The sequence below is a fragment of the Hemiscyllium ocellatum genome, chromosome 10, assembly GCF_020745735.1.
Source record: "Hemiscyllium ocellatum isolate sHemOce1 chromosome 10, sHemOce1.pat.X.cur, whole genome shotgun sequence".
In the NCBI taxonomy this organism is placed as follows: Eukaryota; Metazoa; Chordata; class Chondrichthyes; order Orectolobiformes; family Hemiscylliidae; genus Hemiscyllium; species Hemiscyllium ocellatum.
The window spans coordinates 44857919-44872814 of NC_083410.1; the positions used below are offsets into that span (position 1 = coordinate 44857919).

At 37.5% G+C, this 14896-nt stretch overlaps 1 protein-coding gene across 10 annotated transcripts in view; it reads left to right on the forward strand.

The window, feature by feature from the left end:
• The window catches only part of esrrga (estrogen-related receptor gamma a), a 242178-nt gene that overhangs the window by 181287 nt on the left and 45995 nt on the right, over positions 1–14896 (forward strand). For all 10 annotated transcript variants that reach the window (XM_060831457.1, XM_060831461.1, XM_060831460.1 and 7 more), the window contains one exon: positions 13302–13412. In XM_060831457.1, coding sequence (XP_060687440.1) covers positions 13302–13412 — 111 coding nt within the window. The remainder of the gene's footprint in view (positions 1–13301; positions 13413–14896) is intronic.

Consider the following 14896-nt stretch of genomic DNA (forward strand, 5'->3'; position numbering starts at 1 on the left):
CTTTTCAGCCGTAAGTTGGGGGAATGCCAAGCATTCACTAAGTCAACAGCTCCTTGTCAAATCAGGCTGTGTCATAAGCTAGTCACACTGGATATTGGTGGTAAAAGAGAAGACATGCACAGGCCCGTTCAGTATTTTGCAAACCACGCAATTGGTCGTACAAAAGGGTGTAACTTGTACTGAGTATCCACAGGCACAGCTTGTATACAACAAAAGCCAAGTTGTCACATGAAATGCAATAGATTATCTCATTCAGTTGCACAAACAACACTTGCAGACCCTGAACTGCTGTGGAGGAGCCCTGCAGCCCTCAGTAGAGTGGGTGTTCAGACTCGTAGACATCTGCTGCAAGCTGCACCACCTCACGACAGACCTTTGGATAGAGTGAGTGTTTGTGTAGGAGGAGTGGGAGGGAGACGAGAAGGAAGATTTAAAACAAAGAAACCTCAACAATCTTTCTCAGTGAAGGAAAAACCCTCCAAAATATGGAATCTGATTTACAGAGATTATTCGATAGAGATTTTTCACAGGACGTAGAACAGTACAGCACAGAAACAGGCTATTTGGCCCATCGTGTCTGCACCAACCATCATATATTCTAAACTCATTCTATCTGCCTGCACATGTCCCATATCCTTCCATTCCCTGTGTATTCACATGTCTGTCTAAAAGCCTCTTAAATGTTACTATCATCTCTGTTTCTACTGCCTCTCCTGATAGCAAGTTCCAAGTACTACCACACTCTGTATAAAAAATGTGTGCCTTGCACATCTTTAAACCTTTGCCTCTCACCTTGAATGTATGCTGCCTAGTATTTCCATCTTGGGGAATAGACTCCAACTGTCCACTTCTTCAATGCCCCTCATAATTTTACATGCTATCATCAGGTCACCCCCTCAGCCTCTGAAGCTGTAAGGAAAACAATGCATTTGCATTCACTCCAAAGCCTCAATATCTTTCCCACAGTATGGCGATCAGAACTGTGCACAATACTCCCAATGTGACCGAACTGAAGTTTTGTACAACTGCAACATGATTTGCCAACTTGTATACTCAGTGCCCTGACTGATGAAGGCAAGCATGTCATACAACTTCTTTACCATCTTATCTGCTTGTGCTGTCACTTTCAGGGTGCTATGGACTTGCACTCCAGGGATCCTTCCATGTATCAATGATCCTGCATTTACAATATACTTTCCTCTTGCATTTGACTTCCCAAAAGGTATCACCTCGTGCTTGTCCAGATTAAACCTCTGTGCCCAATTTTACAACTGACCTGTATTCTCCTGTATACTTTGACAGCCTTCCTCACTATTCATCAATCCACCATGATATCTGCAAAGGTACTGACCAGACCACCTACATTTTCATCCAGATCATTTATATATTACAGTCAAGAAGTCCCAGCAGTGGTTGATGTGGAATACTATTGCTCACAAACCTTCAGTCAAAAAAACACAATAGACAATAGGTGCAGGAGTAGGCCATTCTGCCCTTCGAGCCTGTACCACCATTCATTATGATCATGGCTAATCATCCTTAATCAGTATCCTGTTCCTGCTTTATCTCCATAACCCTTGATTCCACCATCCTTGAGAGCTCTATCCAACTCTTTCTTAAATGAATCCAGATACTGGGCCTCCAATGCCCCCTGGGGCAGAGCATTCCACACAGCCACCACTCTCTGGGTGAAGAGGTTTCTCCTCATCTCTGTTCTAAATGGTGTACCCTGTATTTTTAAGCTGTGTCCTCTGGTTCGGCACTCACCCATCAGTGGGAACATGTTTCCTGCCTCCAGAGTGTCCAATCCTTTAATAATCTTATATGTCTCAATCAGAACCCCTCTCAGACTTCTGAACTCAAGGGTATACAAGCCCAGTCACTCCAGTCTTCAGTGTAAGATAATCCCGCCATTCCAGGAATTGACCTCGTGAACCTACGCTGCACTCCCTCAATAGCCAGAATGTCTTTCCTCAAATTTGGAGACCAGAACTGCATACAGTACTCCAGGTGTGATCTCACCAGGGCCTTCTACAGCTGCAGAAGAACCTCTTTGCTTCTATACTCAATCCCTCTTGTTATGAAGGCCAGCATGCTATTAGCCTTCTTCACTACCTGCTGTACCTGCATGCTTACCTTCATTGACTGGTGTACAAGAACACCCAGATCTCTCTGTACTGCCCCTTTACCTAAATTGCTTCCATTTAGGTAGTAATCTGCCTTCCTGTTCTTGCCACCAAAGTGGATAAACATACATTTATCCACATTAAACTGCATCTGCCATGCATCTGACCACTCACCTAACTTGTCCAGGTCACTCTAATCTCCTAACATCCTCATCACATTTCACCCTGCCACCCAGCTTAGTATCATCAGCAAATTTGCTAATGTTATTGCTAATACAATCTTCTATATCATTAACATATATTGTAAAAAGCTGTGGTCCCAGTACTGATCCCTGCAGTACCCCACTGGTCACTGCCTGCCATTCCGAAATGGAGCCGTTTATCACTACTCTTTGTTTCCTATCAGCCAACCAACTTTCAATCCAAGTTAGTACTTTGCCCCTAATACCATGCGCCCTAAATTTGCTCACTAACCTCCTATGTAGGACTTTATCAAAAGCTTTCTGAAAGTCCTACACTACATCTACTGGATCCCCCTCGTCCATCTTCAGAGTTACATCCTCAAAAAACACCCCTCCACAGCTAGCCTGTTTTCTATGACCAATCCAATTTTGTATTCAACTTGCTAACTCATTGTGGATCACTTGTGACTTTATCTTTTGGATCAGCCTATCATGAGGTACATTGTCTACATGGACTTGAATGAAGTCTTTGACAGTGTCCGCTGCCCTACCCTTATCAATCATCTTTGTCACTCGCTCAAAAAACTCAATCAAATTTGGGACCTCCGCTGCACAAAGTCATGATAACTAAGTATTCTTTTCCAAATGTGAGTAAATCCTGTCCCTGAGAATCTTCTCCAATAATTTCCCTACCACAGATGTAAGGCACACAGGCATATAATTTCCTGAATTATCCTTTTGCCCTTCCTAAATAAAGGACAAGATTGCCACATCTCTAGTCTTCTCAAACCTTGCTTGTGGTTAAAAAGTCATAGAGTCATACAAATGTACAACACAGAAACAGACCCTTCGGTCCAACCCGTCCACGCCGACCAGACATCCCAACCCAATCTAGTCCCACCTGCCCGCACCCGGCCCATATCCTTCCAAACCCTTCCTATTCATATACCCATCCAAATGTCTCTTAAATGTTGCAATTGTACCAGCTTCCACCACATCCTCTGGCAGCTCATTCCATACACATACCACCCTCTGCATGAAAAAGTTGCCCCAAAGATCTCTGTCAAGGTTCGAGCAATCTCCTTCCTTGCCACCCTCAGTATTCTAGGATAGATTCCACCACGCTGTCGGGACTTATCTACCTTAATGTTTTTCAAGACTCCCTCCTCAAAATTCATATGCCTTAGAATGTCAGTATACCATTGATGAATACCAATGCAAAATACTTATTAAGGACCTCACCCACTTTGGCTCCACGTGTAAATTCCCTACTTTGAAGTTGAGTGGTCATACTCTTTTCCTAGCTACACTGTCTTGCTCCTAATGTACATATGAAGTGCCTTGGGATTTTCCTTAATCTTGCTTGCCAAGGACATTTCATGGCCCTTTTAGCCCTCGTAATTCCTCGTTTAATTTCTTTCCTGTTTTCTTTATAACCCTCAAGGGTCTTGTCTGATTTCAGTTTCTTAACCCTGACATATGCTACCATTTCTTTTTTGATTAGCCTTTCAATATCTCATGTCATCCACGGTTTTCCCAAATCTTGCCGTCCTTATTTTTTTTATCCTCACTGGTACAAGCTGGGCTGGAACTCCTATCAACTGGCCTTGAAAAGACTCTCAAATGTTAGATGTGGATTTACCCTCAAACAGCTGCTCCCACAATCTAATTTCTCCAGTTCCTGTCTAATAATGTTGTAATTAGCCTCCCCCTCCACCCAAATGAGCATTTCCACCCGAGAACTAGTGTTGTCCTTATACATAACTATTTTAAAACTTAATGAATTATGATTACTGTTCCAAAATGCTCCCCAGCTGAAATTTTAGTCACCTGGCCAGGCTCATTCCGAAATACAAGGTTGTAAATTTGCTGAATTGAGCCCTGGCTAAGGTATGTGGTGCAGATTTGAAATATATTCACTGAATTTGGTCACTTCCAGTCATACAATACGGCAACAGACCCTTTGGTCCAACCAGTCCATGCCGAACATAATCCCAAACTAAACTGCTTGCTCCAGGCCCATATACCTCTAAACTTTTCCTATTTATGTACTTATCCAAATGTCTTTCAGATTTGTAATTGTGAATTTCTTGTGACAATGCATTCAAATCCTCAAAATTTGGCTCTTGGCTTTCACCTCCCTAACTATCTGCCTCATGAGTGTGTGTTTGGTGCCCTTTTGGTTGCTTCTTCCTTCCTTATACATGTCCACTACAAGTGTCCTGGGCAACATCGAAAGGTTTTGACACCCTCACTGGATTCTGGAAAGATTCCAGTAGATTGGAAAACCGCTAATGTGATGTTGCTCGTGAAGAGATGTTTCCACTAATGTGGAAGCCTCAAACTAGAGGACAAGGCTACAGAATAAAGGGACTCTTTTAAAACTGAGCTCAAAGACTTACTTCTTCCAGTGGTTAGTGAATGTCTGGAATTCTCTACCCTAGAGAGTTGAGGAAGCTGGATCACAGCAAGGACTTAATAAGGAGATGGATAGATTTTCTAATAACAGGAAGCTGAGGGCCATGATGACAATTGACACAAAAGTGTTGTTGAGGCCTGAAGTGGATCAGCCATGATTGTATTGAATGGTGGCGCAAGCTTGAGGGGCAGAAAGGCCCTCTTCTGATTCCTTTGTCCTTATGCCCACTTTCTCTGAGGTACTGCCATTCTTCATAGTTTTCCAGGTCACAGTCAGTTGTGGAAGAACTACCAGTGCTTCAGTGATGCATCACCCCTTTTAGAAGTGCACACTGGTTTGAGTACTGCAGGCTAGTCTTAACTGATGCCAGCTTCTGATTTTGGGCCTCCTCCTGAGTTAATTTTCATATTGAATGGACATTGGTTAATTGCATGTTGCAATGTCTTCGCCCTTTGTCAAGTGTATTGAACTTAGCCCCAATAAAACAAAATAAAATGATTTGCAGTCTATTCCTTTTTGTTCCTACTCCAGACTGGGATCCTGGAGTTTTTCAGCAGACAGAAATCAAGTGTGAGCTCATTTTCTATGAGTGAAATTGGCAGTGTTACTTGGAGAGAAGAATGTGACTCAAAAGATGAAGGCAACTACTGTGACAGAAGTCTTTATTAGACTGGACAGTGTTATAACATGTGCATAGGGTGAGGAGAGAAAGGTGTGGATCCAATGCAAACTACTTCAGTAATCAAGCTTTATGCGATTCCAAATCTAGCATGAAACTAGATTTTAGTTGGTCTTTAATGAGAGGGAGTCATTTGGAAGGTTTCGTCCCTGCAGGAGATTACCTCAGAGAGTTCCAACGTGCACTGCATCTATATTGATTGACAAAGATCTTCAGTGTCTCTTATGCAGCTATCTGTTTTAACTTAAACTCTGTTCACCACAAATTTTATTTATTCTAATATTGCTTCCAAATTACTTTTTGTTGACCTGGTTTAAAAATTGAATTCTTTCATATATAAAACTGATAATATACAGCAGACTATGCATTTAAAAAAAAATCAGTGCCATATTAAGATTTTGAAACCTATGTATTAAAATTGCAGTCTTATGCTATTGGCTGTAATATGTTAATCTTGGAGTTTGGTATTTCATCCCAGTAGCAATGATCTCTGCTATTGTGACATAAAATGTATGTATAGCTTTTTTTAAAAATGCTTGACAGTAAAAGAGACAAACATTGTATTCTCTACTAACTGAAAATTAAGCTTTTGTGTCAGTAGTTACTTATCAGTAGGTGACTCAGCAGTGTAAGATAGAATGCATGTCCTGCTTCTATGTCTAAATTCTGTCATCCTGAACTTTGCTGGGTTTCAAGTGGACAGTGTAAGTTTGAAATCCAACAAATAACTCTGATCAGACTCACGTGGTAATACATTGGCAAGTTCATTATCACTGTAGTTCAAGACAATAAGACAGTGACCCTTCCAAATTGCGTATTCAAAGACATCTGAAGAGAAAAAAAATGTAGAAAATGTATAATTATATTTGGTTTAAGATGAAAATGTTTCATTTTAAACTAATTGTGATCTAAATAATTTTCTATTCTGACTCACTGAAAAACAGTATGGTTGATTCCTGTCCATGATATATTTATGCGTTGTTGTCTGTATATCATTTACAGATGGTTACCTAGCCATTGAAACATCGATTTATAAATTTCTTAAAATTTCAATGCCATATTTAAAAATTACAATCACAATCTATGTCAAACATAAACATAAATTTTAATAGACTCATCTCAAACAGTGTGAGAGATAAAAAGGGGCCTTGGATACTTCATATTGTCAAAACTAAATTATTGGCTTTATCATTACTTAACCCATTCCAACATAGCAACAGATTAGGTCAGAAACATTTCAGTATTACATACTGAATGCTATCAAGCATAATCTGTTAATAACAAGTGCATTGTACCTATACTGGGATAAACAAAACAGGAAGAAGTTTTATATTTTTTTCTGAGCGATGGATATTTCACAGAGATGTTCAATCACCTGTTAGGATGCCGTATTTTAAAAGATGTATTGTACAATTCAAAATAAAAATAAAAGTCAATATATAAGTGGAAAATATTATAAAATTAAATATTATGACACAGCAAGAAAAAAAAGACATGCAAACGGGCAGTCATGTAGTTACGGTCCTCTAAGAATGTATGTCAGGTGATAGGGTAGAATAAGGACTAGTCAGGGATAGGGCATACATCCAGTAATTCTAATGCTGTTGCATCGAAGCCGTAGGATATAGAAATAAGTCATTTCAGTTAACGATAGATTTTCTCCCAAAGGGAATTGCTGAACCTCTGGGGAATGGAGAGGTAGAAAAATGAAGAGTGAAGAGGTTGAGTTTGCTAAATTGTGCTATTTGAATAACATGAAAATTAAAATGTAAAACATTTGTTTATTGTTGCCTGATTCCATTTACATCAAAAAAAATACGCAAAATGGGGCATTAGTTGAACACAGACTAAAACATGTTTGTTAATTATAAATTGTTGTAGATGCCTTGCAGGATTCCATGTGACCCATAGAATTAAAAACCAGCCTTGTAAAAATTTTTACTGCTGATCATGTGCCTCCTGTAAACTTGATCATTTTAAAATATAAACCAAGTGTGGTTTTTCACTCTACAACATCTGATAAAAAGAATGATCTGAGAGCATTTAATTAAAGGTGAAAAGAAGTGATATTTTCAATCCATGTTCCTTTATTGTTCATCTGATCTGTTAATGTTCTGTGTTTTCTCATCTTGTTTGTGAAAAGTGGAGATCTACTGTATAAAATACAGGAGTCAAAATATTTTGTGCAAGTTATAATGGGAGCAAGTGCTAAAACCTTCAACATTTATAGTGGAATAAATTTCATACCAGTTAAAACAATAATTCATGTGCTGACGTAAGTTTTAAAAAAGTTTTGACTTTGAGGCTCACTGAATTGATGGATGTAGCAAGTACAGCCAGGTCTAGCCCAGTTATACCAGTTCTAGCCTTCCTGTTTATGCCGGGTGATTTGTGAATTTATTGTTTTCTACAAATGCCTTATTGCGTCAAGCAGCGAATTTCAACCTCATTTTATCAAGATTTGCCAATACAAGTCAATACATAGAGCAGACTGTTAAAGATCCAGTAATCCGCACCTCTGGAAGTAACTTTCTCACTTAACCACATTTACTTGTACATTCCAAACAGGAATTCAGCTGATGCTAATTGAACATGGTACTGTAATTTTGAAATTAATGTTTAAAACAATCTACTCAGAATTAGTTTTTAAAAATCCCTAAATGTCATTTTCAGACCTGTCAAAGTTGAAAATTATTTTCAGTTGTTTTCTTATATATATATAAAATCTGAGAAAGATCAACGAGATCTGTGTTAGTGACAGAACAAGGTTAGATAGAATAGGGGCTATTTTGATCAGCACTATTAACTTTAAAAAAGTGAGCTGTATCTAATGTGTCACTTTACCCCCATGCTAAACAGACTCCTTTAACTCATTCAAACTCAAAGTTTTTACATCATCATATTTAATTCAAAACTGTATTTCACAAACTACCATACCAAATCTTCTGAGAATCTTGTATGTTACAGTAAGATTACCTCTCATTCTTCTAAACTCCAATGAATACAAGCAAAACTTACTCAGTTCTCCTCAGAAGGAAAACCAGCCATTCCAAGATCAATAAAGTGAACTTTGTCTGAACTGCCTCAAGTACTAGTATATTATTCCTATGTTTTAGGGGCCCAAAACTGTTTGCAGTATTCTAGCTGTAATCTGTCTAGTGTTCCTATATAGCTTTAGCAAGATTCCCTGTTTTCATATTCCATTCATTTTGAAATAAAAGTTAGTGTTCCATTTACTGCAGATTTTGGAAATTCAAAACAAAGACAGAGAATGCCAATCTCAATTTTAAAAGTATCCTTCTCCAGAGATGTTCTCTAGCATTCCCTATGTTTAGTTTCAACAATGTATTTGCCTTCTGTTACCAACTACATGCCAGTTTTGTTTTGTAATTTAAGTGCACGTACAGTAGTCCCAAATCCCTCTGTGCTGAAGCTTGCTGCAGTCTTTCTCCACTTAAATTATATTCAACTCTTCAAATGTTCCTGCCCAAGTGCTGAGCCTCACATTTTCCCATGTCGTTATATTCCATCTGTTAGGACTTTTCCCACCTGCTTAACCTATCTGTATCCATCTGCAGACTCTCCGTCATGTCTTCACCATTAGCTTTCCACCTACTTTTGTGTCATCTGTAAATTTGATTTTCATACATTCACTTGTCTCATCCAAGACACTAACACTTGTTGTAAATTATTGTGGTAAGAACACTGATCCCAGTGATGCTCCACGAGTTGCAGGTTGCGATCCTGAAAATAACCCTCTTACTCTAACTCTCTGTCATCTTAGTTTGACAGTCTCTATTCATGTAAATACACTACCCCAAACATCATAGACTCTGTTCTTATTTAGTAGCCTAACCTGTGGTACCTTATCAAACACCTTCTGGAAATCCATATATATTAAATCCGTTTCCCTTTTGTCCATCCTGCTTGCTACCTCCTCAAAAAAACTCTGGTAACTTTGACACCCATGATTTTTCTTTTGTGAAGCTGTGCTGACTCTGCTTGATCATTCATTGAATCCCTGCAGTGTGGAAGCTAGCCATTTCACCTGTTGAGTCCACACCAACCCTGTAAAGAGCATCCAACCAGATCCACTCCCTATCACCTTGCATTTCTTGTGGCTAATCCATCTAAACTGCACACTGTGTTTAGTACGGCCAGTCTACCCAACCTGCACATCTTTGGGCTGGAGGAAATCCACACAGACACAGGGAGAATGTCCAAACTCCACACAGATAGTCATCCTAGAGTGGAATTGAATCCAGGTCCCTGGTGCTGTGAAGCAACAGTGCTAACCATGAGCCACCATGCCACTCATCATCTGTTATTATGTATCAGCTGTTATATTCTTTACAAATACACTTTAGATGCCCACTTAAAAGTTCCTGCAGTATTTTTTAATTTAAAAGCCTCTGAATGTAAACTACATTTGACTGCATTGGTTACATGGCACCATTTTAGTTTATCACGAAGGATTCACGAAACCAAGTGAAAGATATTGAATACTGTTTTAGTTGAAGGATGGGTAAAGAGTCTTTCACTCAGGACAGAGAGTTAACAATTACTTTCAACAACAGTATAGTATGTATTAGTCGTAAAGTAAGTCACTGCAGTCAAAGTAGTGAAACACCTCTTTCATCCAGTAGATTTAACACAGACTTGTTCAAGTGATCATCAGTCTACTTAAGTTGTGCACAGAACTAACTTCACCCAACAGCTCTATCATGGCCTCAGAACTTTAGTGACTGAACAGAGCTCTAGTTTGGTGATGTTACATAGACTGACACTACAGTGGTACGGATGCTTTAGGGAGGGAATGTGTACAAAATCTTGATCGCCTAAATATAGCAGTAGTATTACAAAAATACATCTTACTCTAAACAAGAACCTTTGAAAGACTCCGTTCTGAGAACACCCACAAATACAGATTCTTTCACATAGCCTTCTCATAATTTTAAAATGATCGTGTTAAAAGGACCAAAAGTTTTAGAATCTGATAATTTGCCTTCTAAATGCTTTGCCCATACAAGTCACTAGGTACCGAAACACATGATGCTTGATCAGACCAAATAAACTCTTTACAAGTATACAAGTCTGAGAATCATGGTAAAATGGAATTTTCTTATTTTTTTTTTATCCAATGTTCTTTCATTAAACAGTTGTCATGTGTCATTCATTTGGCACATTCCTTTCTACTGCCATTTATAAGCAACTTTATTTTGACCAATAGGAGCATCCCAGTTAGATTTAGAGCCTTTAACGTGAAATATTAAACTCCATTTCAGTATGTAAAAGAACATTTAAAATGAAATTTCTCCAGTGAGATGAAGATAATAAATATTGTTAGCTAATCACTTCTGTGGTATAGCAACAATAAGAGTTTGCACTGCAGGTACTATGATTTTGAATGTTGTTCTGTTTTGTTCTAGTTAAAATTTAGATGTTGTGGCCTAGACATTTCACACCAGGTACTAAACAGTCCATGTTGAATAGAATGTCATGTAAAGGGGTATAGGGCAAGATAAAATAAAGCCACATTGCGAGCCAACTTGGCAAAATAGCTATGATGACTAGAACACTTTATTTGAGGGTGTGCTGGTGGACTCGTCTACTCTGCTGCATCCTATTTGAGTCAGTTTTAGGTACAATCATATTTCTAGGTTTGTAAATGCTGCAGACACTAATTACTGACCGAGCACTGTACAAAATAGCAGTACAGTCTTTAGTTCATAGGAATGAAGGATTAGAACCCAAATTAGATCCCAAATTTATATAACTGAATTTCACTACTACTTAAGTATTTATAGGGCAGGATACTGAACAATGCAACTTGCAGCTGCATAGGCGTAACTCAGATTTCCGATAACACTGCAAGTACACATATTACAGCAATCCTACGATCTCAGCAGATGAAGGAGAAACATCAGTGGAGCTAATAAAATACACAGAAGATTGGGTGCTGCACAATAGAAGATTCATGCCATAGAAAGTGTGTTCAAATGCTCCTGTGCCTCTCATTTCAATACCCCATATGTCCAAATATGTCCAATTTACCTTCACATTCTTAGACATATCCTACTTCTCTATTTGAGGCACAACAGGTCAGTGCTATCTATTTCTATTGCAGAGCACTGAAGATGAGAGCCAGATAATTCAGGAAGAAACATTTTGGTGTTTCCTGACTTCAGTATATGACTTGCATTGAAGTTTGAGTGTGACGGTTTTGGCACATGTAGCATCATATGTATTAACCTACTTGCTTGGTAATTGTCTTTTATTTGCAGTTTCGGAAATGGTTTACTGTCTTCTGAGCCTTTCCCAATTGATACATGTGTGCAGAGACAAATAATCAAGTTATTAATGTGCACAACTTTGTGGTGCCTTCCCCTTGCTCTGAGTGTCTGCCAGAATAACAAAAGCCTTGTACATGTTGCATTCGGGCACATTTCCACCACACCGAATCACCAGGCTTTGAGGTCTCATTCAGGTTAATGCAACAGCAGTCAGGCGTCTGTGATGAAGCTGTATTCCTGTTCCTGCCAAAGTAATTTCTGAGCAAAAATAAAAGGTTCAAGGCTTGTCAGCATTAGCAGCTAGATAGCTGCTTAGACCTAATGAGAAATTGGACATTGCTAGACTCTGAGCTATCTTGCCAGAGTCATTTTTCCTGCTTGCCTTTTGTCGGAACGACAGAAAGAGATGTTGTTCAATTAAAACCTCTGACCTGTTGTGGGCTCTTGTAGGCAGCCCATTTCATGCTGGTGATGTGAATGATTGGCAAAATTTAGACAGTTCTGAACCATGCAACATTTTTCAAAGTTGCTGTTATATTCAAAGCAACAACAAAACAAATTCATTGACACTTCCTGTTAGCTGGTTTCCGTGGTGATACATATTCCCAGGAGAAATTTAATATAATTAAATTAGACTTCTTTTGATGTCAATAAATTAAAAGGATAGATTGTCCTTAAGGCAGTGAGCCTGCTTGGATTTAGTATAAACCATAATTTCATCTTTCATTAAACAGTTATAGAATGCTACAAATACAATTGACTTAAAATTATAGTTCGATTTATCTGCCCTAAATATTCTGGCATTTTACACTGTCTATCATTAGAAAAGTTTGTACTTTATTCAGAAAGTAAGTGAAGATCATCAAGATAAGCACAATTACATGGAGCAGCTGTTTAAAATGTAATTTTAAATAGAATTTTACATTGATAACATTTTCTTCCTCTCGATTCAGCACAAATAACTTGGTAATCTTTTTATTGACAATATGTGAGTGGTATGTTTTGGCTAGGAAATAGCTCCATTGGAAGCTTATTTTCCTCAAGGTGCTTGTCTTATTTTTGATAGGAATATCTTTCCAAAATCTTTTTACTATCACAATAAAATGCATTACAGTATGTCTCTTCTGAAAACAAGCAAACTATCTAGAACTTTTGGCTACTACTTGAAGTAATTTCTAATTGAGGGGAAGGCATATAGAGATAAAATACCATGCACATTATTTTATTTTAAAATGCTTTGTTAGATTTGTTTAGAACTTGCGAGCAATGCATTGATTATGTTGCTTTTTACTGATAACACAATTTAAAATCTGTTTTAACCCATATTGTACAGATACAAATGAACGTGCAATTATTAGCTTATTGTCAAGTTACTTGTCCTAAAAAAATCATTTTTTAAAAAGTTTTATACAGAATGTCATTTTTGGAGCCCCTTAAGAAAATTAACCTAGTATTAATTCAGATCATCCATCATTGTGGGCTGAAGGGCCTGTTCTGTGCTGTATTTTTCTATGTTCTATGTTCTATGGTGCACCATTGATTTGGTAATGAACAATTGTATTTCTCTTGTATTTATTAAACATTATTTTTGTTCTTTTCCAGGCGTGCGCTTAGATAGAGTACGTGGAGGACGGCAGAAGTATAAGCGCAGGATAGATGCAGAGAACAGCCCTTACTTGAACCCTCAGCTGGTTCAGCCAGCCAAAAAGCCATGTGAGGACAACAAATTAATTTATATTATATTGTACAGGATGTCCATTAACATATAAAGCTTCAGCACATTAATTTATAATCTAATGAAACAATGACATGTCTTATCTCTTTCGGTATACTCCCCCTGCACACACAACCAGTCAAAGAGTTTGCAAACAGATGGGAGTGATAATAGGCAAAGCTAATCCAGTCTCCATTTTATAAATCGCCAGAGTTTATTTTTCATCAAGGGTAGCTGGTGTACTTTGTGAAAAATGATGTACAGCCATGTGGAAATATTTTGAATTGTCCATATATTTTTTCTATACTGTTCAATTAAAGAGAGAAAGCTTTTCGCAGCAATGCACTGCAAATCTGTTTTATTTTGATTTGTAATTTAGTTAGTAAAAGATAGATTGGACATATCAGAGATTTTATTTTATTTTGTGCTTTCCCAAAAGTCCTAAATAGCTTTAAAATTGTCATTTTGTTTGTATTTGTGGCCCCATGTCTGTGATTTAAAATGAGGACTACTAAACGATGTGGAACATTGACAGTATTAAACATATCTGTGGTATGTTTCCTCTGAGCCTCTAAGCTAACCATAGTGTTAAATTCAAAACACTAGAATGAAGATTACAAATCCTGCATAAGCTGGATATTGTCTTTATAAATCTTTAAGCTTTTATGATGAGCCTTTGCCATCAAGAAAGTGCATGTTAAATGTGCTTTCTCACCTATGTCTTTATGTGACAGTTAACAAAGACCACAGAAAATAAATATGGTACAAAATATCATTAATGTTACATTTCAAAACTGATTAAATAACTAGATTATTTCTTTTAGGTTGATTGGATTTATATTTTTATTGGCAAGTACTTTAAAATCACGCATGTATGGGCCCATATTAATAATTCTTTTGACCATGAGAGTGATACTATAATTTTATTGCATGTCTTGTGTGATTTTTGAGCATAGTTGTGGATAGCCATGGAGAAGGCAGTGGCTGTTTATATTTTCCAGTGTATTTCTTCTATTAACTAATAAATAATTAAGTATAGCTGAAAGCAATTCATGGAATTTCAGATGTTACTTGGACTAGAGCTCACACTTTTACAAGGGTGGTATAATATACCATATTCATGAAATACTGCCTTCACATTTACATTTCTGTAAATTACATTATATTAATATTTTGCAATGAAGTCTTGTCCATCAGAATCAAAATTTTAATATATATATATTATCCAAATAACTGAAAATGCTTAGCACTTTTTTCCCAAAAAGCCTTAAGTGTTTAAAATGATAAATTCTTTATAAAGTTTTAATTTTAATTTAAGGAACAAAACTTGGTTTATTTAGTTAATCTGAAAAATTCAAAAAAAGCAGATGTCTGTAGTACTTAAGGGTGTGCAACCTACCTGTCAGATTTCCTCATTGAAGTATATAAGAATGTAATATGGTGGATCTTAGGGTAAACAATACTAAATTTATGAAATTGGAGG